The sequence below is a fragment of the Lynx canadensis genome, chromosome B3 (genome assembly GCF_007474595.2).
Source record: "Lynx canadensis isolate LIC74 chromosome B3, mLynCan4.pri.v2, whole genome shotgun sequence".
In the NCBI taxonomy this organism is placed as follows: domain Eukaryota; kingdom Metazoa; phylum Chordata; class Mammalia; order Carnivora; family Felidae; genus Lynx; species Lynx canadensis.
This window is the reverse complement of record NC_044308.2, coordinates 117,146,727-117,172,322: the sequence shown is the minus strand read 5'-3', so window position 1 is coordinate 117,172,322 and position 25,596 is coordinate 117,146,727. Positions and strand designations below refer to the sequence as shown.

The window sequence follows — 25,596 nt, the reverse complement described above, 5'->3', positions numbered from 1 at the left end:
TCGCTATCCCCTGTCCTAAAATTGTAGCCTGTCACTGGCCACAGGAGATCTTGCTTTCAACTACCGACCTCTCCTTCCCCAGAAGGCAGTGAAGTTAGTGATAGTAATCATTCCTTTTAGGAAGAAAAGCTCACTCCAATCCCTTGCTAACGGTTAGGCTTTATCATCTGTTCTCTTGACTAGCTCCTTGGAGGGGCTCATCTGCCTTGAATCATTTTAACGTCCAGGGTCGTGCTGTTGCTTGGTGGTTTTACAGCCAACATTATCACCTGTGCACCTTTTGTCTGCCATTATGTGTCATGACTCCTCACCAGAACATGAAAAATGGTGGAAAGAGAGGCCTCGGGAGAGTCAACAAGCAGACTGGCACATTCCTTTAGCCTTCAGGCTAAGAAGAGTGCATTTTGCCAGCGCTCTCCTACTGCTTGAAAAAAAAGAATGCAAGGTCATGGTCTCCTACTGTACTCTCCAGCCAGCCATGAAGACAGTGTTGATTAACTGCACTGCTCACTACCACAATTTTTATATATTCTAAAATCTAAAATAACTGGAGATGAACAGTCCCATAAGAAAGCCACTCCGTAGGAGGCTCTAGTAAAGGAGGTTTTCCTTCATTTATTTAGAATGCATCTGCTTGGTCATTTCTCCTCAATGCCCTAAGAAGAGCCTAATGTAAGTACCCAGTAAGGAAGGAAGGAAGGTCTTTAACTAAGACACCTCCCCCCCCCATCCTCACTGCCAGCCACTGAAAGGTTCCTCTTTCCTGTCTTCAAAGGGACATTAGCAAATACAAACAGACATCTTAGATTTAATTTAGGTTGCTACATATCTACCATCCCAAACACTAGAAGGAAAACCAATCCTTCAGCACATCCTCTCTGTAGCTATGAAAAACAGATAAAATTCCAAAATTATTTTTCCTTCCCTTTTCTAAGTAGTAGGCAGAATACCTCCCCCCACCAAGATGTCCACATCCTAACTCCCAAAACCTGTGAATATGCTGCCTTACACAGCAAAAGGGACTTTGCAAGCATGATTAAGTTAAGGATTTCAAGATGGGGAGGTTACCCTGGATTACGGGGGGGGGGGGGGGGGATCCATGGAACCACGGGTTCCTATAAGAAGGATGCAAGAGGGGCAGAGTCAGAGAAGGAGGCACGATGGCCAAAGGAGGTCAGAGCGAGGCAAGGTCATGCGTTGAGGAATGGGGCCAGCCTCTTGGAAAAGGAAGGAAATGCGTTCTCCCCTAGAGCTTCCGGAAGCAATACAGTCCTGCCTAATCATTCTAGACTTCTGACCTCCAGAACCATGAGAGGACAAATTTGTTTTGTTTTAAGGCCTAATTTCGTGGTAATTTGTTACAGCAGCCATAGGAAACTAATACGGCAGCTGCTAAAAATGTCTCAGATAAAATGTAGTTTCTTACAAGTCAGCCACTTTATCTTAGTACACTTAACCCCGAAGAATGAAAGGAAACTTGTACTCCTCTCTCAAGCAGGGTCCCTAAACTCCAGAACTACCGAGCGCTTAAATAAAATGTGATCTAAAAGGGAAGGTTGAAAGGGTGAGTGGGCAGCGAGAGAACACTGCAGTCATATACAAACAGCATTATCCAAGAGGGCTGCAAAGGATGAGATAGAAATGGAATGTGCCTTATTTATAGCAAAGCCTGCCTCCCCTCGCAAGTGTGTGACAGAAGAGCTGTTTTAAAAGTTTTATTCTTCAAACTTGGCTGCAGAACTTGGCTGCATCTCAGAACTGTGCTTTTGTATTTAGCTTTAAAATGTAAGAACCAACCCCATGGTTAAACTGGAGGCAGAGGTGGTGCAGGCAGGAAAAATGCTGGGGGAGGGGGGAATGGAAAGAGGTTGAATGTTATTCTTATTTAGTTAGTTGCTTAAGAAAAACAAATAGAGAATAAAATAGCAAAAGGCTTGGAAAGGTTCCAAGTTGAAATTTTCTAATACCCAGGCGTTGAGGCTCTCAAGATAAGGGGAGTGCTGCAAAGCTAGTTAGACATTAGGATGGGCATCTGGTCTCGAGGTAGAGAGGGAATAATACTCCAGCCCTAATTACTAGAGATCCCCTCGCCCTCTTTCTTAAGCTCAGTGAAAGCTGACAACAACCCAGAGAAGGCCAGCCTATAGATGCAGAAACTAATACTGACCTTCTGGTAAACAATATGTGTCAGGAGACACGACACAGGTCATACCCTCTGACTTAGAAATTCTAAATTTTGCTGTTTACAATAAGGAACTGAATAAGTAAATTATGGTACATTATCTACTCGGAATATAATACAATCTTCAAAACTATGATTATGATGACATACTGTGGCATGGATTAATGCTTAGACAATGGTAGGAAAACATAAAATAGTGTATACATTACGATTACCCACTAGGCTAATATATATTTCTTTTATGTTTTTAATTATTTATTTTATTTTTATAATTAACATGGATTATATTAGTTTCAGGCATACAATAGAGTTATTCAACAATTCTATACATTTCTCAGTGCTCAATAAGTGTACTCTTAATCCCCTTTATCTATTTCACCCATCCCCCACCCACCTCCCCTGTCAACCACCAGTTTGTTCTCTGTATTTACGAGGTGGGGGGCGGGGGGGGGTGTTTAGGGGCACCTGGGTGGCTCAGTCAGTTAAGCATCTGACTCTTGGTTTCAGCTCAGGTCACAATCTCATGGTTCGTGCGTTCGAGCCCCACGTTGGGTTCTACACTGGCAATGCAGAACCTACTTGGGATTCTCTCTCCCCCTCCCCCTCTCGTGTCATCTCTCTCTCTCAAAATAAATAAATAAATAAATAATTTTTTTTAAAGACTGGGTTTTTGGGGCACCTGGGTGGCTCAGTTGGTTAAGCGTCCGACTTTGGCTCAGATCACGGTATCGCAGTTTGGGAGTTCGAGCCCCGCGTCGGGCTCTGGGCTGACAGCTCAGAGCCTGGAGCCTGCTTCAGATTCTGTGTCTCCCTCTCTCTCAAAAATAAATATATATTAAAAAATTTTTTTAAAGAGTGGGGTTTTTTGTCTGGCTCTTTGTTTCTTAAATTCCACATATGAGTGAAATCACATGGTATCTGTGTTATTTCCTTAGCATTATACCATCTAGGTCCATCTACGTTGTTGCAAATAGTAAGATTTTATTCTTTTTCATGGCTGGTAATATCTTTCTTTATCCATTCATCAATGGATGGACACTTGGGTTGCTTCCATATCTTGGTTATTACAAACAATGCTACAATAAACACAGGAGTGCATATATTGTTTCAAACTAGTGTTAATTTTCTTTGGGTAAATACCCAGCAGAGGAATTACTAGATCATATGGTAACTCAATTTTTAATTATCTGAGGAACTTCCATACTGTTTTCCACAGCGCCTGCACCAATTTACATTCCCACCATTTTTCTCCACATCCTCGCCAATGTTTGTTGTTTCTTGTATTGTTTGAGTCTAGCCATTCTGTCAGATGTAAAGTGATACCTCATTGTGGTTTTAATTTGCATTTCCCTGATGATTAGTGATGTTAATCACCTTTTTATGTTTCCGTTGGCCATCTGTATGTCTTTGGAAAATGTCTATTCAGGCCCTCTGCCCATCTTTTGATTGGATTATTTGGAGGTTTTTTGTTGTGCTGTATGACTTGTACATATATTTTGGATAACAACCCCGTATAGAATGTATCATTTGCAAATATCTTCTCCCATTCAGTAGGTTGCCTTTTTGTTTTGTTGGTGGTTTCCTTCATTGTGCAAAAGCCTTTTATTTGGGTATAGTCCCAATAGTTTAATTTTGCTTTTTTCTCCCTTGCCTGAGGAAACATTTCTAGAAAAATGTTTCTACAACTGCTGTCAAGGAAGTTACTATCTATGTTTTCTCCTAGGATTCCCATGGTTTCAGGTATCACATGTAGTCTTTAATCCATTTTGAGTTTATTTTTGTGTGTGGTGTGAGAAAGTGGTCCAGTTTCATTCTTCTGCATGTAGCTGTCCAGTTCTCCCAGCACCATTTACTGAAGAGACTGTCTTCCCCGTTGTATATTCTTGCTCCCTTTGTTAGCGACCTTTGTTATAGACCTTTGTTATGTTAATTGACCATATAATTGTGGGTTTATTTCTGGGTTTTCCATCCTGCTCTAGTGATCTCTGTGTCTATTTTGTGCCAGTACCATACACTTTTGATTACTACAGCTTTATAGTGTATTTCAAAATCTGGGATTGTGATACCTCCAGCTTTGTTCTTCTTTCTAGCCCTGATAAATATATATATACATATAAAGCCCTGATATATATAGCCTGATTATTTATATATATATATATATATATATATATATATATATATATATATATATATAAGGGCTTTATATGTGTGTATATATATATACATACATATATATATATATACACACACACATATATATATACATATATGTATATATATATATATACACATATATAGCCCATATATATATAAAGACTGGAAGGAAATAGACCAAAATGTTAACTGTGGTCATATTTGCATGGTAAGAATAAATGAGATTTTTTTTTAGTTCATATATTCTTTTGAAAATGAATTATTACTCTTAAAATGGAAAACAAGGAATTTTTAAAAGGAAAGAAAGAAAGTTGGCAGAAAGCTCAGCTGTACCAATATTTTACCATGTGAGTTTCAGAACTAGAAATGTTTAGTGATTTCTTGCCTCAGGTTCTCCATATGAAGAATAAGGCTGTTATTACATGAGGCATACCTCCTAGATTTAGTGCTATAAAATACACTGCCTCCTAAATACATCTAGGTTTTCTTATCACCAAACCTCGCTTACACAACCCCATCACCTAAAATCATTTCTTGGCTTTTCCTACAGAATTAAATTCTCCCCTTTCTTACAGATGCAATTCAAACCATTTCTCCTGAAATTCCTTCCTCCTCTGTAAGCCCACCCTGTCAATACCAACCTTCCTATAATTAACTACAAACAACTTTGAGATTTCCTTTGGTTTTTTTTTAACATAATTCAATTTATTTGAAATAAAATTACAGACTTTAGAATAAAGCAAACCCAGACTCAAAACTCAATACCAGTTATCTACTCCTTCTGATCCTGTTCCCTTGTATGTCATACAGGCTGACCGCCATTTGCCTAACAAGCTAATCTGCTGATCGCATGATTCAATGTACGCACAGTACCCAGCACTGTATTTGGTATCGAGTGGGGAGCCAATAAATCCTTATTCTCTTCCTTAATCTTGCACCAGCAGACTTGTGCTCAAGAAAATACTAAAGGTAGTTCTCCAGACCAAAGAAAAAAGGTCCCAGAGGTAAGCACAGAGATGTAGAAAATAAAAAAATGAAAACAATATTTATTTTTTTAATGTTTATTTATTTATTTTGAGGAAGACAGAGAGCACGGGGGGCAGTGGGGGCAGAGAGAGAGGGAAAGAGAATCTCAAGCAGGCTGTGCTCTATCAGTGCAGAGCTAGATGTGGGGCTTGATCCCACGAACTGTGAGGTCATGACCTGAGACGAAATCAAAAGGTGGATGCTTAACCAACTGAGCCACCTAGGCGCCCCACCAATAATTTTTTAGTAAATCTACATAACCATTATGTTTAGCAAATAAAACAAAAATGTTATAAAACAAAAATGGCAAAGTCTTGTAGGGTTTTAAAAACACAGACTATTCAATCAGACCATATCCCCGGGTGTCAGTAACCATCTTCCTTTCAAGAAAATTAGTAGATATACCAGAACAGGGACCCAGTAACCTAACTGGTGGGTTACCCCAAATATAAACCCTATACCCCCCAGGAGTATTTAATTCATTTTCTTTTTTTTTTTTATTTTTTTTAATGTTTATTTATTTTTGAGACAGGGAGAGACAGAGCATGAACAGGGGAGGGTCAGAGAGAGAGGGAGACACAGAATCCGAAGCAGGCCCCAGGCTCTGAGCTGTCAGCACAGAGCCCGACGCGGGGCTCGAACTCACGGACCGTGAGATCATGACCTGAGCCGAAGTCGGACGCTTAACCGACTGAGCCACCCAGGCGCCCCTTTAATTCATTTTCAACAGATATTTGATTGATTCATATCTTTTGATGTTATTCACCACAGAGGTGTGAATATTCTCTTGGAGTGAGTGTATGTCTAAGTCTATACTTATATCTTTGTATATTTTTTCCATTCCCTTATTGTAATGCATTTTTAGAAGTGAGGAGGTGAATCAAAAGACTTTTCCAATTTCAGTTTTGATTTATATTGGCAAACAGATTTTTTAAAAAACAATCCACCTATCCCACAATGAGTGAAACACTTCATTATTTTCCCTTCACGGGTATCTGTTAGATTCTAGTATTTCTTGTTCAAAATCCTGAGAACGGGGACTGAACCCTATGGCTGTGCAAGCTCGCTGTACTGTAAGGGATACTACAAAGACATGTCGATAGTGAAGGTAATAAACTGCCAAAATGTAAAATCTTAGACTCCTTGAAATGAAATGCGGGGGAAAAACTGGAAAAATGAAATGAAGCCTTGAACACACCAAAGGCTTTCCAAATTAGAAAGTTATACTCGTGGAAACACATCATATTAAACCACACTGAGCTATTCTCGACACTAAAAATACCAGCCCTTTCATCTGCGGACACTGATACCACTAGTCCGGGACTTGCCCACACTCCTGTCTCCTGCCAACCAAGAGAATGTGATGGGGTGCTTTTCCTCTGGCAAGTCCAATCCTAGGGGAAAAGGAAAACAGAACAGTTGTTTCCTAAGGCAATAAAAAACCTTCGAGCTATTTAACGAAAGGAATCTTAAAATGCAGATTGAACAATTAAATTAGTTACCCAGAATACTCTCTGAAGTTAGTCCTTGGGTAATTTATTTAATGTTAAAAGAAAAAAAAGAAAAGAAGCCCTAAATGTTCAAGAGCAAAAAGCATTTGTTTGAAACATCCTGATTTACCTGACTTTTTAAAATTTTGCTTGGGTTAACTTTTTAAGGAAAATGTGAAAGAAAACAAAGAGGGCTATGAAACAATAAACAGGTAAGGAAACGTGGATGTCTTTATTTTAGATTATGAAAGCCCTGGCATGTGAGAACTGAAAGTACTTTTGAGATCACCCAGCTTAGCTAACCCCTCACTTCAAACGGCAGAGCTCGACTTAAAACAGAAGCAACTCATGCGTGGCCAAAATGAGCTAATGGTGTGGCCACAATCAATACCCAGACACCCTGGTCTAGTTACATACTCTTTGTGTGACACTTGACTTCTCTACACACAAGGAGAAGAAGGGCAGGCAATCCAGCTCTACAGTTACTTGGTTCAAAATTTTGTTGGTTCCAAGAGACCTTCCGCCATTTCCCAGGTACAGCCTGGTGAAAAGATACCTCCTTATTCCCCTCAAATCCACCCTACATCTTAGCAGTCACCAAATCCTGTTGATTCTACCTCCTAAACGTCTCTCAAACATACCACTCATCTACATCACCACTGCCATGATATGGCCACCAGTTTTCCCTCACCTGGATTCCTGTAAACTCACCAAACCATTCGACCTACTAATTTTACCATTTCTCTTACACCCTCTCTGCATAAGTGCATTCTCCACATTGACCATATGACTTCCCCGCTTCAAACTTTTTTGCGGTGAATTTCCTTATGAAGAAAAACAAGGTCTCAGTGGTTTTCCTCTGCTTTGGGGTTAATACCTGCGTGAGTCAGAGCTTTATCAAGAAACAGATGGCACACATAGGACAATTCAAGAAAGGTTTATTTCAAAAAGGACCAAGTATCAAGAAGTGGCAGAGTACAGGAGAACCATAAGGAAACACTCGGAACCTCTGAGTTGTGCAAAACCCCTCACCTAGCAGTGGACCCACTGACCTGCTCCTTCCTAACAGAAGGGATATAGGATGTCATGTCCAAGGCTGGGTTATAAAAGAGTGAGACTCCCACTACCAACCCCCTTTCTTACTCTTCTTCCTTGCTCACTCTGTCAAAACGAGCTGCCATGTTGTGAGCTGTCCCGTGGAGAAACACATGCAGCAAGAAACTGACAGTGGAGGAACGGAGGAATGGAGGCCATCGCCCCACAGCACTCAAGGAACTGAACCCACCCAGCAACCACAGGAGTGAGCTTGAAGTCAGCCTCGCCCCAGGTGAGCCTTCAGATGAAACTGCAATCCCAGCCAATGTCTTGACTGTCGTCTTTTGAGAGACACTGACCCAGAGGACCCACCTTAGATTAATGTCCCATGGAAACTGTGACATAATAAACATCATGGTAAAGCCAATTAACCCCATTACATTTTGGGGTAATTGGTTATACAGCAATGGAAGACTATACAAACTGGAGTTACCCAGGTGCCCAAAAAGATGAGGAGAGGAAAAGGGTATCAGGACCCAGAGGAGAACAGTCTGCCCTGGGAGGAACAACAACCTTCAGTAAAGCGACACAGGTAGTGCAAAACTCTAGAGGGAGCCAGGGGAAGAAATATGTGGCTTTGCTCTTCTTCCTTCCTTTCGTCTCCCCCCAGGCTTCTACTGAGAAAATCTGATTCAAAGCCAGAGATTCCAGGATCCCTGCAGATGTAGTCTACCTCCTGGGGCAGAGAGCAGTATGGAGGGGGTAGAACATGGGTATGCAGGCACAAAAGGAAGATTCCCGCATGATGTCCTAAATCTTCGGCATGATGTATAAGGTCCTTTGTGATCCAGTCCTAATCTCCCCAGCTAGCTTTATTTCTCAGCCCCCATCACATAAACCTAGCTCCAAGAGAACAGCCACTTGAAGTTCCCAGAACTCAGTTTATAACATCACAACTCTGTCCCTTTCCATGTGGTAGTCCTTATGCCTCCTACGCTTTTTCTCCCCTTCTCTGCCAGGTTAATTCCTATTCATCTTTCATGAATTAAGGCAGGTGCCAAATCCCCTGGGCTGTCTTCTATGACATCATCATCCTCTCTCACTCTTTTTTGTTTTACTGTTTATTTTTGAAAGAGAGAGACAGAGTGTGAGCAGGGGAGGGGCAGAGAGAGGGAGACAGAACCTGAAGCAGGCTCCAGGCTCTGAGCAGTCAGCACAGAGCCTAAGGCAGGGCTCAAACTCATGAACCGTGAGATCATGAACTGAGCCAAAGTCAGATGCTTGACCAACTGAGCCACCCAGGCGCCCCCATCCTCTCTCTTGATATGGGTTTCATGACCCTTCGACCTCCTTCATCATTCCTCGGCTCACCTCTACCGATGGCCTCTTGCGATTGTCTAGTTACCCATCTCTGCTCCATTAGCCCACGGGTTTTTTTCAGGGCACAGACCTTATCTTGCATTCCTAGCACTCAACAGTGTCTGGCACACAAATGATACTCGATACATATTTGCTGATTAGATGGTTTCTAGTCCTTACTGTGCCTTGGTCACCAGAATCTGTAGGTTCCCTGACTCTCGGCTGCGCTGGCCACCACAACTGCCTTCTGTGAATTCCAAAACAGTGTCCTATTCCCAGCGTGCTCATCAGGCTTGCCTCTTCCAAGCTAAATGTTTTCCCCTTCTTGCTGCATCCCACTGCCTGTGTAACTAAAATAGGACCACATTTACTTTTTGGAAATGTGCCTAAAGCAGCTTCTGCCCAGGGCTTCCAGGGTCCTAGAACATTAGGGGAAGTGACCTTGGAGTATCAGGTCAACACAAAGGCAAGACCCAAATTCCAGCAGAAAAGGAGTAAATCAGTAGAAACTAACAAGTGAAGGAAGCCAGCAATGACAGACAAGCACACTGGCGTTTTCTTCTTTCTCTAAAACTTCTAATTCATCCCTAACACTATATATTACTGACAATATCCAGTGCTGCTGACACTGTTCCTGCTGTCTGTCTAACATACAATCAGTACTGCCAAATGATAATTATACAAATGTCTTAAATGTTACTAGCAAGCCAAAGAAACAGGTCACCACCAAGAAGATACTTTAACTGTTGAATGTTAAATCATCGCAACTAGAATTTTTCTTCTGATGCCTAACGACATTAGGTTTGATCCCCGTCCAATTTCAGTTACATAGGACTGTTTGAAATATTTCTAGAAAAGTTCTAAAGACCCTTACACGTGTCTACAGTCTCACAACATTGTTTTGACAGCAGAGAAGTGAATTAATCTATGATTAAAAACTTACAGAATGAACCTTTTAAATCATTGCAGAAAAGTATGTTTACGATATTTAGTCCAATCCCCTCACTTTACAGAAGAGGAAACGAAGCCAAAGTAATATTTTATTTGTTATGTTGGTGGGTTGGTAGGCACACGGGGTTCATTTTATCATGCTTCTTTCTACTTTATGTGGACACTGAACGTATTCTTTTTGTGTAAGGAGTATTTTGTGGTTGGGAAGGAAGGAGGAAAAAAAGTAGAGAAGAGGAAGTCAAAATGAGAAACAGAGCTGGGAAAATGAAGTTCCCCATCCAGAGAACCAAAGCAGTACGTGTAGGAGCTAGGGCCAGATACCCAGAGCTCTCTGCTCCCTGTTTGGCATCTTCCATCACACCATCCCATCTCCTGACCCAAGTCTGGGTCAAGTTAAGCTACAATTTTCTCCATCCAACTACAATCTAATTGCTCAGAGTTCTACCAAATCAAATCACCAGTCCAGTTGGAAATTTCTCAAGAGACATTATTAACACCACTCAGAGAACTAAACAAAATCAGAAAGCAACCTACTTGTACTCAAAAGAATTCTGGGTTTAAAAAAGAAAGTAAACACTTTCGAAAATCTTTAACCAAGAAACAAGAGCACCAGCAAGTAGAATGAAGCTTTCGCATTACAAATGTTCAAAGTCAACCCAAGTCAAATCTCTGAGACTAAGCATGAAAAGCAAAGATCCGCCGCACGGTACTTTCACTTATTTAACTTATCCAGTGTCTGCTGAACCCCAACAATGTGGCAATGGTAGTTTGTGGTTGATAACATGGTGGTGGAAGGGATGCCGAGGGGGGCAGTTAGGCCACCTGGACCCAATCACTGGGAAACTGCTGAGTAACTTCAGGCAAGTTACGCACCTTCTCCATACTTTACTTTGCTCCTCTGAAGGGGTTACTAAAATCCCTTACGTGTAACTCCATGACAGAAGCCTGGTTCTTCTACATCTGAGAGATCTATAAATAATTATAAAATCAAAAACCCACTTCAAAACATTAACTTTCCCATTACGGTGCTACGGGTACTCTACCTGGACATTGTAAAACATACTGAATAAGTGCTTCGAGCCCAGATTCTCCTGAGAAAGAGTTTAAAACTCAGGTTCCCAAGACCCAGCTCAGACATATGAAACAAAAATGCCTTGGGGAGGGAGGGGTGGAGGATCTCTTGAGGATCAATATTGTTATAAAACACACCTAAATGATCTGACATCCAGACAGGTTCAAATATCATCCCTACGTTGGGCAATTCAATGACCCAGGATCTTTTGGATCCAAGAATATTAAAAAAAAGGTTAACAGGGTCTGGGTGCCTTAATGAATAATTAAGGTTTTCTTTTAAATAGATTTTTAATGTGACCAATACATTTTTCATGTACACCTCCAATCCAAAATGTGAATGTGAAGGATGGAAAAACTAAATGAGAAAGTCTGTTCAACTCAATAAATAAATCATGCCTTGGGAAAGTACAACTTCTCAGAGTTAATGACACAGAAAACATGAAAAGAAAATGAAGAGTATTCTGAAGGTGTAGGCCTGAGAAACCCACCCATCATTACTCATACGTCAGAAGGTTACCACCCTAAATGGCATTTAAAAGTCACAACAACGTTGTGGACATAATCATCCCACTTATGACTCGGAAGTTCACCCAAAAGCTCCATTTCTCTAGATTTGGCTTTTTAAATGTCAGCATGTGAATCAACACAACACAATGCAAGCAAAAACGTCACACTAAAAACATCTAACATGAGTAAGAAACAACCAGAGAAAGACAACAAAAAGGAAAGTACTATTTGCATAATTTTTAATGTAAATTTTTGTCGTGGACCTCTAAGAAAAGGCTTGGTTTTAGAGCTTACAACTTGAAAAAAAAAAAAACACTATAAAAGAGGACTTCCATAGTACGTACATGTCTTAAATTGACCTTGGTTGCAAGGTTTAATCTTTACTGACACCTTGAGGATAGTGTCCTACAATATTGGTTGTATTAGTTGTAGCAAACGGCTGGTCTATAGCACTGCGAGTAGAGAACTAGGTAAATATCCCATGACTGAAACGTAACCATGCCTTAAATTAGTCAAATTAACTAGGTTTAAATGATTCCAGGTCCTAGACCCATACTAAGCAATGCCTTCTTTCTTCCTAATAGATTGAACAGACGTAATATCGCTTTTATAGCAATTAACTGTTATGGCAAATAACATGAACACATAAATATCCCACATGCAAATTTGTCAAAAGGAAGCAAGATATGTTTCCAGTATAGAAACCAAGAGGCTAGTCATCATATCTTTGAAGAACTATGGTAATTGACAGCTTTGTATCTAAATTAAACCAAGAGTCCCCTGCTACCACCTAAAAAGTAAAAATCAAGTTTGCACAAACCTGTAGGAAGTTTTCCTTTCAACATAATCCCAAATATTCTAGTAGAAAGGTGTTTGCATTGCATGACCTTTACATTTCTTACCAACCTTTAATAACCCATTAGTTTACAATCTCCTGAATAATACAAAAATATCTGTATTGTTTTCCTGTGTCTTAAAAAGGCAACTCACTGTATGAGCATACTTAAGTCAACGTATTAATAGTACCAATATTTAAACATCTTATAATTTATCTCCTTTCTCCAAATGACACTGTTTTTATAAGACCATAAAGAAAAAAAAAAAAAAGATTTCATTAAGTTCCTCATTTACTTTATCTAAATGAATCTTCACAATAACCCCATGAGGTACTGTCCTTCCTCCCCCCACCTTTTATTTTTCTTTTTAAAAATGAAGAAACTGAGGCTCACAGAATTAATAACTAACTCAAGGTCACATCACTAGGAAGTGGTAGCATCGCAATAATTTTAACCTAGGTCTGATTCCAAAGCTCAGGTTCCTATGATCTTGGCTTAGGGTTTCCCTGGCGTGGGGTGGGTTAAGACGGTAATGAGGAATACACATCTTTGTATTATTCTGTATGCCTCACCAATTTGTTAGCCATGTGAATCTCTTTTTTCTTTATTACACTTTAATAGGCTTCTCTGTTAGAGATGGGTTATCTAAGCATTCTCTTACAAAGCAAAGGATGAAGGAATTTGATTCTCAAAGCGAGATTAGTTTTGAGTTCTATTTTTATAAGGAAAGAGAAAAATTCACCACATTGATCATCCAGGAATATCTAGTTCAACCTTGCCCATATGATTAGCAGAGATCAAACGCACAGTCTTGCAGAATACACAGAACCCAGCAGACAACTCAAATATTTAGTGAAGTGTATGAACATTAACCAATTTTCCTTATTAATAACGTAATCTAGTTAGATCAAATTTTCCCACTCATGCAAGCATTAAACGTGTATTAACAAGCAGTTATTCCCTCAAATTCAACATGTGCACAAATAAAACTTATGTGCCATATCTCCTTCCTTGAAAACATCCTTCCAAGTGTCCCTATTTGAATTAATAGCATCAGTGTCTTGCCAGTGTAACCCAAAGTGGCTATGTAACAGCCATCTTTGATTCTCTATTCCTTCCTAATTCTATATCCATTCAGTTTCCAAGACATTTTTAATTTAGACTCTTTAATTCCTTTGCTCAGTCCCACTCAATTCTGAGGGGCATTTCCCCTGCTAGATTAGTATCCTCCTTCTTTCTCACAGATACAGAAATACCACCACCACCCCCCTCCCCCATTAAGCCTCCAGTCTACCTTCACAACAATGTATCTGGCACAGTGGGGCAAGACTCATAATCCCAAAGGGAAATGTTGATTTTGCAACTCCCGGCACAAAAGTTTTTCATGATTAAATTGTCTGTGATTCAACATTCTAAAATCTGGCTCCATCCAAACTGTCTTCCCAAAATCTTACCTCCGTTACTCCATGTAACTCACCTATGCCCAAGCTCACTAGTTCTGGTTGCTGTTCACTTTCTCCAGCCCTTTGCCTTTATTGAATGCATCTCGCCACTGGAATGTTGTTCTTTCCACTTTCCACATAAAGCAGTCCTACCCATCCTTTAAAATGTGAATTCAAAGACCACTCCACCAGTCCACACCTGGCCTCTGAGCCTGGAAGTAATCACTCCCTCCTCTGATTTCATATAATACCGTATTTGCACTTCTCTTTTGGAAATTAACACTTAGACTATTACAGACTCTGCATTTGTGTACATCTCTTGTCTTCACCAACCACAGACATCTAATTCATGCATACCTCCGTATCTCCCACGGCATCTAGACCAGATCTTATACATACCATGGGTTCAAAAACAATCAGTTGATAAATGTTACACAAAGGCCTTGACACTGAAGGAGAATACGTCTCCATCTGCACTGCTTAGGCAATCTCTGCGTTTAAAGAAAACCAAAGCGGGGGAGCCTGGCTGGCTCAGTCTGTAGAGCATGCGACTCTTTATCTCAGGGTTGTACGTGCAAGCCCCATGTTGGGTGGAGAGATTACTTAAAAACAAAATCTTTAAAGAAAATCAAATCGTATTTTTCAAGTGTTCAATATCAAGTATGACAAAACCTAACTTCTTTGAATTTTAGAATTGGAAAATCAGAGGACACGAGAAAAAAATGATATTCATTTATCAGTTTAAGCAGAAAACATTTGTCAAGCTGTCAACCATCAGTCAACCCTGCACGGAACACAAACACATACACAAGCAGCACCCCCAGCATTCAACAAGAGGCCTTACTTTGCGGTAGACTATCATGTTTGGAGAACTGTCCTCTGGGTCAGCAATCCCCACTGCTCTTTGATCCCCAGATCCCTGAGCCATCCCGGATGTCTTCACTCACACTGCAAAAATAAATGAATAGACCGTTAAGACATGAAAAAATTATACAAAGAAAGTCCTGCCATGCAAAGAAGTACTTTTGGCAGGTGATATGAAAATAAAACATGATAAATTTCTCATTTTTCCACATTAATTTAAGCAGTATCTTAAAAAAGTATCTAGGGGATAACTGGGGTCTTGATCCACATACATTCTCCTAATCCCAAAGCAACATGTTCTTTATTTTCAGCCCAGAATCATGTACCCTAGAGGTGAGCTTATGCCGTCTTAAATAATCTCCTGAGGACAGATGAAGCCAATCATTGTGATGTTGATTTTGTCTTACCAAAGCTCACTTCTTGCTTAATTCTATGCACTCAAATCTGAATATTTTACTAGGGAAATGCAGATCAAAACCACAAGGAAAGACCACTTCATACCCACTAGGACGGTCATACTAAAAGAGAAAAACCTCAAATAACAAGCGTGGCAAAGGATGTGGGGAAATCTGAACACTTGTACCTTGTTGATAGGAATGTAAAATGGTTCAGTTGCTATGAAAAAACAGTTTGGTGGTTCCTCAAAAGTTAAACATAGAATTACCATGTAACTTGAAAATTCAACTATACTCCCAAAGAACTGAAAACAAGTATTCCAACAAATATTTGAACATAAATGTTCCCAGTAGCACTATTCACAATAGCCAAAAAATGGAAACAGCTCAGTGTCCATCCATTGATGGATAAACCAAATATCGTCTCTCCCTACAATGGAATAAAGTTCATCCGTAAAAAGTAATAAAGTGCTGATACATGCTACAACACAGATTGGTCTTGAAAACATTATGCTTAGTGAAAGAAGCCAAACACAAAGGTCACTGCAATGGACTGGACGTTTATGTTCCAACAAAATCCATATGTTGAAATCCTAACCCCTGGCTTGATGGTATTAGGAGGTAGGGCCTTTGGGAGCTGATTAGTGCCCTTATAAAAAAGACGCCCAGGGGCGCCTGGGTGGCGCAGGCGGTTAAGCGTCCGACTTCAGCCAGGTCACGATCTCGCGGTCCGTGAGTTCGAGCCCCGCGTCAGGCTCTGGGCTGATGGCTCAGAGCCTGGAGCCCGTTTCGATTCTGTGTCTCCCTCTCTCTCTGCCCCTCCCCCGTTCATGCTCTGTCTCTCTCTGTCCCAAAAATAAATAAACGTGAAAAAAAAAAAATTAAAAAAAAAATTAAAAAAAAAAAAAAAAAAAAAAAAAAAGACGCCCAGAGAGCTCCCTCCCACCATATAAGGACACGGCAAGAATAAAGTCATCCATGAACCAGGAAACAGACTCTCACCACACACCAAATCTTTTAAAGCCTTGATCTCCAGAACTGTGAGAAATAAATTTCTGTTGTTTATAAGCCAGCCAATCTAGGATATTCTGTCATAGCAGCCTGAACAGACGAAGGCAGTCACACATTGTAGGATTCCATTTATGTTAAATATCTAAAATAGGTAAATCTATCGAGACAGGAAGCAGACAGGTAGTTTCCAACAGCTGGGCAGAGGATGGAATGGGGCCACTGCTTAATGGACTTGGGATCCCCTCTGAGATAACGAAGCATTTTGGAACTAGATAAAGGCGATGGATGCAGACCATTGTGAATGTATTAAATGCTGCTGAAATGTACGCTTCGAAGTCGTTAATTTTAGGTTGTGTGAATTTTACCTCAATTAAGTAGAATGAATATTTAATTTGACCTTTTTGAAAAGCCTCAAAAGATAACAGTGACAACATATGGAATTTTTGGGTAAAGAAGTTCAGTTCTTGGTATCACACTATATTTGCTGTGTGACTTCGCACAAGTTAAATAACCTATTGGGTTCTCTTTGTTAACTTCCTTTTAAAACAAAATGTTGAATGCCTGCTGTGTACCCAGAACCACACCAAGGCACCTCTCTCTACACTGCTCTCATCAGTAAAATGTGAATTCTACTGAGTATTCACAGGTAAGGGTCTAATAAACTGAGTGTAAAGGTATCATATAAAGCCATAAAAGTCCTATACAAATGTTATCTCTAAGCTAAGAGCCTGCCTGGGTTATTTGCACAAAATCCATAGGCTTTTCATCAAAGAAACTTTTACAAATACCACACTTGACAGAAAAGGCCATTTCAATTTAAAATGAAAGCTCAGGAAATATTTTATTATAAAATAAGTTGGTACCAAAGGTCATTCCATAAAAACAAATTTGGGCAGAAGATGGGGAAGAGATAGGAATTTGTCATTTGTGCTAAGAATTTAAATGCCCAAAGTATACCGTTTGAATGTTGCGTGCTTTCTTTGTCATTTGTGAATTAAGACGCATTTTAAAAGTTAGATTACATGAAGAGATAAAGAACGTGCTCTTACCTCTATGTACTGTAATATCAGGGTTTCTGTGAATATAGTGTTACATGGAAAAGCTAATTATTAATTCCAATCAGTGGCTTTTAAAGTTAAATGAATAACACGCTGTTTTATTTTTAATGAACAGCTACTTATTTGCCTACTCCTTTGCCTCAACACAGAATACGACAGAGCATGAAAAACAAAAACTGAGTCCATTTATGTATGCTCATTTATCTATGCAACAGAGGCATTTTGGGTCTCTGGCTTTATTTTTAAATGAACACTTGACTTTAATGACCATATTATCTCCCACCATAATAATGACCATATTATCTCCCTTGTTGTTATAACAACAAGGTTGGGAATGACCTAAAAACAATCCTGTTAGCCCTGCCTTCGCCTCTTCCTGGCCAATTCCCCCAACACACACACACACACACACACACACACACACACGCACGCACACACACGCACGCACAGAAACATTTCTAGTGTTATAATAGGCTGATGGTCCAGGACTAGGACTTTAGACTACCAAGTGCAGGCAGACAAGTCTCCCTATTAGGAATTTCAGTGAATCTAGTATATAGTAGAAAAACTTCTATTTTTGGTTCCTCTGGCAGCTCAATGTCATTCAACTTTTCTGTGTCTAGAAAGAATCATTGCTAAAATAATGATATAACCACTTTCAAGCCCATGCGTCAACAGATGTTAGACAAATGGGATGCAAAACCTACACAGGTAAGGATGTTCTAATTACATTCATTGACTAGGAAGCTAGGGCTCGTGACATTAAAGGGCTAGATTCTCATTCATTACAATATATGAAATATTTATTAGTTTTTTAAGTTTACTTATTTATTTTTTGAGAGAGAGAATGAGACAGCATGAGCAGGGGAGGGGCAGAGAGAAGAGGAAGGGAGAGAATCCCAAGCAGGCTCCGCACTGTCAGCACAGAGCCCGACATGGGGCTAGAACCCACAAAACATGAGATCATCACCTGAGCTGAAATCAAGCAGACACTTAACCAACTGAGCCACCTAAGCACCCCTAAAATATTTATTTTTAAATGAAATATGATAGAAATGAAATAGGAATAGTTTAAATTTCATGGTAGTGAAAACCAAAAACTTCATCTTATTTATGCTACATGTATATATGCACACAGTAAACAATTCAGGGCCTTTTATTTTAATATTTAAAGAATGTGAATGTTTTTCAGTACAAAACTACATTTCACAAAACTACAAAACTACACAAAACTACATTTCAGTAGAAAGAAACACAAAACTACATTTCAGTAGAAAGGAAACACGTTAATGATATTCTTTTCCTAAAATGGCTTACAGCTAACCAAGGGAGAAGCTAAAAACGTGTTCAGGGCTTGATTTTTGAAAACTCCGAGAAGAGACAGACAGGTAGCACAGTGGTTACAAGCTGGAGTCTGTTATCAGACAGATCCACATCCAAAATTAGTTTGCATCACTTCCAAGCAGCGTGATCTGGAACAAGTTACTTCACCTCCCTGTGCCTGTGTTTCCTTATCTGTCACTATAGTCCCAGCATAGCGGAAAGCCTTCTGAACTGGGTGGCCTGGGTCTCCTACCTTGTGTGCAATTGACTAGCTGTCAGAACCAGGTCAAGTCACAACTTCCCCGGACCCCAAGTGGACAATAGCTGTAAAACCCCACATCTCCAGTGTTCCTTCCAGCTCTGCCCTGGAACCTCAAAACTTTCCTTCAAATGCTCATCAGAATGTTCCGTACCACCTCTCTTTATCCTAGCCCATGTCCTCCATTTATGGCATCACTCATGCTGAGCTTGTCAAGGAATCACTAAACTGCTGGAGTGAAGCACCCTCTCCCAGACTCAGCATCCCCAACCTTGAAGCGATTTCTGTAATACCACCACCCACCACCAGGGGCAGTGGGCCTCAACATTTCTTCTTGGAGCAACCGCCCTGAGCATCCACTCGCAAGGTGGGCTGGAGATATGAAGATATGGTAGGCCCTGGAGATATAAAGATAAATCAGACACAGATGATCTCATTAAAGTGTTGAGAGTCCAGGAAGAGTGACAGACATGTCCACAGAAACAGGACGTCGTAATGTGTGGGTATTTGGTTATGCCGGCGCAGGGCAGAAGCTGGCAACTGAGATGACAGCGAAGGATGAAGAGGAGTCTGGGGGAAGCAGAAGAGGCCATTCCAGCCTAGGGGACAACACAGGCATCAAGCATGGCCACGTGAAGCCCCAGAAGCTGTAGGCACCCAAAAGAAAAAAAAAAAAAAACCATGAGGACTGATATGATCTCAAGGAGATTAAATGGGACAAATGTGGAGTGAGAAATAACAGGGCTTTGCACCTCTCTTTGTTTACTTGTTTATCAGGAATCTCCTCTACTAAAGCCAGTTCTGCTTGGGCAGAGTCTTTGTTGGTGGGGTTCATCCTGCACCTAGAACAAGGTGTGGCACACCTTGTAGGTACTCAGATATTTTTAAATGAATGATGGAATTGATAAGATTCTACCAAGATGCAGCGCACTCCTTCTGGAATAGCTATCCAGATAACAAGCCCCTGAAACTGCCCCACAAAGAAGGCTCTTTCTTGACAAAGACCTACGGACAGAATCACACTTTTCCCTAGAATTTATTGATATGGGCCAGCCCTGAACTCAGGAATCCACTTTTGGAATCCATGAGCAATTTAGATAAGAAGGAACATGTGGGAGGATGGAAAGTATAGTGAGGAGACACCTTGTCAATAACAGAACAATTGAGTATCTATGACTCAAACTGATTAGTAAATCTTCTGCAAGTCGGGACTGCAATTTACTCCAAACTTCTATTTCAGTTGTAGCTTGCAGTTACAACAAATGCCAGCTGTTTTCCTTTGTAATGCCAGCCTCTCTGGAGCAGCCAAGACTAGGGTCCAGCAGATAACAATGCTGAGCCCAGCAGGTAGAAAGACCTCCATGATGTGGAAAAGGAAGTGGCTTTGAAGTCAGACAGGAAATAGCATCTCAGCTCTGGCCACACCAAGACTGCCTTGGCAATTGAGTACCTCCCCCCACCTTCCCCCACCTTCCAGCTCTTCACCTGGAAGGTGAGAGTCCTCTACTTTGCAGAGTTGCTTTTGAAGAGGAAATCAAACAGGGCATGCAAATTCCCTAGCGCGGAATGAACGCAGCAACTGACCAGCAGTCTGGTTTCCAGCCACTATTTGGCCACGTGAAATTCCCAGGCCATCAGCATCAGAATCATTGGAGAAACGCTTTCCCCACCTCAGGGATTCTGAGATGGAGCCATCAGCTATTTAACAAGCTTCTCGGGTGATCCTGACGTACACCTAAGAGGCAGACCACTGCAGTGACACTCCAATGCCACCGAGATCACTGTCACATGAAGCTAAAATCCTTAAACATCCTGCCTGCCCTTCTTTGTGTCTAGCCCTCAAAACCCTATTCAGGGAAATATCTTGCAAGAGAGGTAATCAAAGCCTGACTGTAACAGTCTGAATATCTGTGCTACCAAATAAGAATTTCTGTTGATGTTATTTCCTCTTCTCCTATTGTATCAACCTCACACTGTTTGCTTCGGCCCATTAAAACCCAATGGATTTTTTTTTTCTGACATCAGCAATGTTAAGTAAGCACTTTGAGGAGAAAAAAACTTTACAAGAAGTGTGCTAGCTCAGTAGTACAAGCTTGTTTATATAGCTCTAATCTGACTGAGAGGGCAGGAACCTCCAGGGGGGAGAAGAAAGAACAACGGTTCTGAAGAACAAATACTTCTTTCTGTTATAGTGGTCTGCCAACGTGACACTTCCTATACAGATGAACTCAAAGTCTAGCTGCTCAGTGACAGAGCGAGAGACGCCAAAGATCTTAAAGCAAGATGCGAGAGCTCAATCCTTAGGGGCCAATTTTGGTGGCAATGCCGGGCACCCAGGATATAATCGCTTGATCATCTCAGGACTCTGGTTAGCATTTGATGGTTCCCGAAAGCTGGTCCAAGGAATTGAACCAGACCAGCAGCCTCAGAAGCACCTGGGCTTGACTCTAAAGAGCCATGTTCCTGGGTCCCAGGTGTCAGAAATTCTGATCTGGTGGGCCTACGGTGGCCCCTGGAGATTTATCATTTAAACAGTCCCCAGGTGATGTGAAAGCCCAGTCAGGTCTGGAAACCACTGCCCTAGATTCCATGGAGCCTGCCTTCTCTTCACCTAACCCCTTCACCCCATCCCATGCTGCCTACTGTCTGGGCAGCCACGTGGAGGTGGGGCTCCTTCAGACTCCCTTGTATTTAGGAAGAGACTGCACTGAAAAGAGCAAGGGTCCTGGAGTCAAAGAACAGGCTCCCAATCCTGGCCATGCCACTTAGTGCTATGTGGCCACAAACAACTTAGTGCTATGCTTACTTAGCCTCTCTGAGCCTTGGTCTCCTCATCTATAAAACGGAGTAAATGCTGATCACCGGTATCAGGGGTTCTCAGCCTTGTCTGCTCCTTAGAATCACCCGAGCAATGCGCCACAGGAACTCTTAACAGGTGGCTGTTATTATCCCCACTCTACAGATGAGAAAACTGAGGCCCAAAGTTGCCAAAAGTAAAATAGCTTGTCAACCAAGAAACTAAAATCCAAACCCAGGACCGATTCCAGTGCCCACACTTTCCGACGTGGTCTCCAGTGACATCACCTATAGAAAGAATTTAAGACACAATTTTGTGAATATACGAAATTTAAGTATATATTTAAATATAAAGTAGTTAGCACCTATATATCGCATAGGAAGCACCTAGTAGTAGGTACTTCTGGTACATAGTTCAACTGGTACTTAGTAGGTCCTCAACTGATTTGTGGTTCCTACCTTCTACTTCCTAGTGCATCAGTGAAGCTGACTTCCCCCTACCAACCCAACCTTAAGACATACAAAATAAATATAATCCTCTTTAAGTTGCCACAGCTGCCTTACAGCCTAAACAAATTTTTGTTCAAGCTGCTTATAAAGATAAATATTTTCACATTCCTTATATTAAGCAAAAGTCCCAAAAAATTAAGCTGGGACGGAGAAGCAGAAAGTTTTTCATATAACAGGATGTGCTTGGCCTTGTGATGTGGCTCACGGTCCTATTGCTGCAATCACTGCTCAAAGTTCAGGTCCACCCAGGCATCCTCTCTCACCAGGGCTCTGGCCCCCACACTGCTCTGGACACCCCCAGACCCTGCCAACTCCCCATCCACCCTCCCTGCCTTTCTAACTCTTTTTCTATAAACAGTATGCCCACTATGTCCTTCTAATTTGTCTTTGAACTTTGACCTTCAGTGACCTTCATGGAAACCTGGCTTCCCCCAAGGACGTCCCCTCCCCTGGAGCCCAGTTGTTCTCACCCTACGTATCTCGAACCAGGAAGTAAGGTAAGCATCGTCCCGGCTCCACATTGCTGCTTCAAGTGATTTCCCTCCTGTCTTCCTACACAAATCCCTGCTCTCGTGACACTCAGACCATCTAGCTGTGCCACTTTCTACCCAATCTCACTACTGTATCCTGCCTCCCTCCTGTTAAGCCTTCCCATTTCCCGAGGACTCCTGCTTCTAGTTCTCAGAGGTTTTCTTCTCCATCCTTCACTCCTTTATCAATCTCAGTGACGTGAACATCAGAATCAAAGACCTATCTGGAAAGCCGGTTCCTCCATCCTTCTATTTCCCCACCTGAACCCTCTTCCTACAACCCTCTTCCTCGGCCACCGTCTCCCATGGCCACGTGCTGAACCCCATCATCAGTGTGACTGGACCACCTCACACCCCAGTTCACTTACCAGTTCTTTCCAGCTCACTTACTCTACATTCACTGCACACATTTTTCAAGCTTATTTAGACATTCAGTCCATGGGACTCACAAGCCTTTTACTCCTCCTCCTCGCTCTGCCTTCACGTTTTTCTCTCACTGGTCCTTTCATTTTAGCCACTCACAGTCACACCCTTGCAAATACCCTTAACTGCCTCACTATGCTCTTTCTGTGGCAGATTTCCAGGCAAAACTCCAACGTTGACGGAACCAGAATATCCACCACACAATATCCATATAATATCTGAAGACCCAAGCTCACACCCAAGCAGGTATGCTCTTTGTGGCGGGAATGAGAAAGAAATCACACAGCCAGACCGACTGGCTGCATTTTAAATGCACGAGCACAAGCTTTAAATTTCATCAACACTGCCCATCAAATCTAGATGTTTTCCTACCAAGTTTGCTCTCTGTTTGTCTCAAGTGGCCATCCCATACCTTATCTTTGTTCAAGCTGCACACGCTGTTGATGGGCTCACTTCAAAATTCATTGAAGAAATGGAAGCCAGCAGAAGGCAAATCTCTCAGCTTCGGGCACCCTCACCTAACCCACCATGTTCTTTGTCTTCCCTCCTGCTGCAATAGAGGACGTGTTGCTGTATTTACTAGAATGAAGTCACTCTACTCTTGCTTTTGATTGGAAGATGACAGCACATACCTCCTTACTCATCCCCTACCACCACACGGGTGAATGGGGCTCCAGTATAACAACAGATTATAGCTCAAACACCTCCAAGACACAAACTCTCTGAAGACTCATTTGAAGTCAAGAGAGGGACAAAAACAAGAACACGAGGGGAATCTGAAGTTTCTAGCAGCTACAGCTATAGCAAACATTAAACACAGCTCAACTCTTGGCCAATTTAAATAAAATCTCACACTCAAGGCCCAGTTACCTTAATTCCCATTACCAGATATACCATGTTTGGCTTTTGACAAAACAATTACAAGGCACACAAAAGGCAAGAAAAGACACAGTCTGAAAGGACAACCAATCATCAGAACCAGATTCAGGACACAGATGTTGAAGTTATCAGACAAGAAATTTTTTAAAACTATGAGTAAGTATGTTGCGGGTTCTAATAGACAATGTAGATAGTAATGAAAGCAGAGAGATGGAAACTCTTTAGAAAAAAAAAAAAGGTAAATGTCAGAAGTCAAAAACACTGTAACAAATGAAAAATGCCTTTTAAGGGCTCGTTGGGTCAACTCAAAATGGACAAGGAAAGAATCAGTGAGCCTGAAGGTAAATAGAGACCCCAAACGGAAACACAAATCAAAACCACGAGGAGATACCACCTCACACGTGTCACAATGACTAAAATTAACAACACAAGAAACAACAGGTGTTGACAAGGATGCAAAGAAAGGAGAACCCTCTTGCACTGTTGGCGGGAATGCAAACTGGTACAGCCACTCTGGAGAACGGTAGGGAGGTTCCTCAAACAACTAAAAATAGAACTGCCCTACAATCCGGCAACTGTAGTATCAGGTATTCACCCAAAGGATACAAAAATACAGATTTGAGGGGCGCCTGGGTGGCTTGGTCGGTTAAGCGTCCAACTTCAGCTCAGGTCATGATCTCACGGTCCGTGAGTTCGAGCCCCGCGTCGGGCTCTGTGCTGACCGCTCAGAGCCCGGAGCCTGTTTCAGATTCTGTGTCTCCCTCTCTCTCTGCCCCTCCCCTGTTCATGCTCTGTCTCTCTCTGTCTCGAAAATAAATAAATGTTAAAAAAAATTTTTTTTAAAAATACAGATTTGAAAAGGTACCTGCACCCCAATGTTTGTAGAAGCATTATTAACAATAGCCAAACTATGGAAAGAGGCCAAATGTCCATTGACTGATGAACAGATGAAGAAGAGGTAATATATATATACAATGGAATATTACTCAGCCATCAAAAACAATGCAATCTTGCCATTTGCAATGATGTAGATAGAGTTCAGCAGAGTGTATTATGCTAAGCGAAATAAATCAATCAGAGAAAGACAAATAGATGATTTCACTTACAGGTGGAATTTAAGAAACAAAACAGATGAACATACGGGAAGGAGGGGGGGAGTGAAGAGACGGAAACAAACCACAAGTGAACAAACTGAGAGGTGACGGAGGGAGGTGGGTAGGAGATGGGCTAGATGGGTGATGGGTATTAAGGAGGGCACTTGTTGGGATGAGCATTGGGTATGGTATGTAAGTGATGAATCACTGAATTCTCCTTCTGAAACTACTGCATATTAGCTATTTAAAATTTAAATTAAAAAAATAGAAACCCCAAACTGAAAAAACAGAGAGAGAAGAATAAATCTTTACAAACTGAGACAAAACGTCCAGGAACTATGATACGATATCAAAAGGTATAATATAAGTGTAATTAGAATACCAGGAGAAGAAAGAGA

General features: G+C 41.2%; 1 protein-coding gene across 6 annotated transcripts in view; it reads right to left on the bottom strand.

The window, feature by feature from the left end:
* RGS6 (regulator of G protein signaling 6) overlaps window positions 1-25,596 on the bottom strand; it is a 606,443-nt gene that overhangs the window by 537,121 nt on the left and 43,726 nt on the right. For all 6 annotated transcript variants that reach the window (XM_032593398.1, XM_030319478.1, XM_030319471.1 and 3 more), the window contains one exon: window positions 14,901-15,004. In XM_032593398.1, the coding sequence (XP_032449289.1) occupies window positions 14,901-14,984 (84 nt within the window). In that variant the 5' untranslated portion in view covers window positions 14,985-15,004. The remainder of the gene's footprint in view (window positions 1-14,900; window positions 15,005-25,596) is intronic.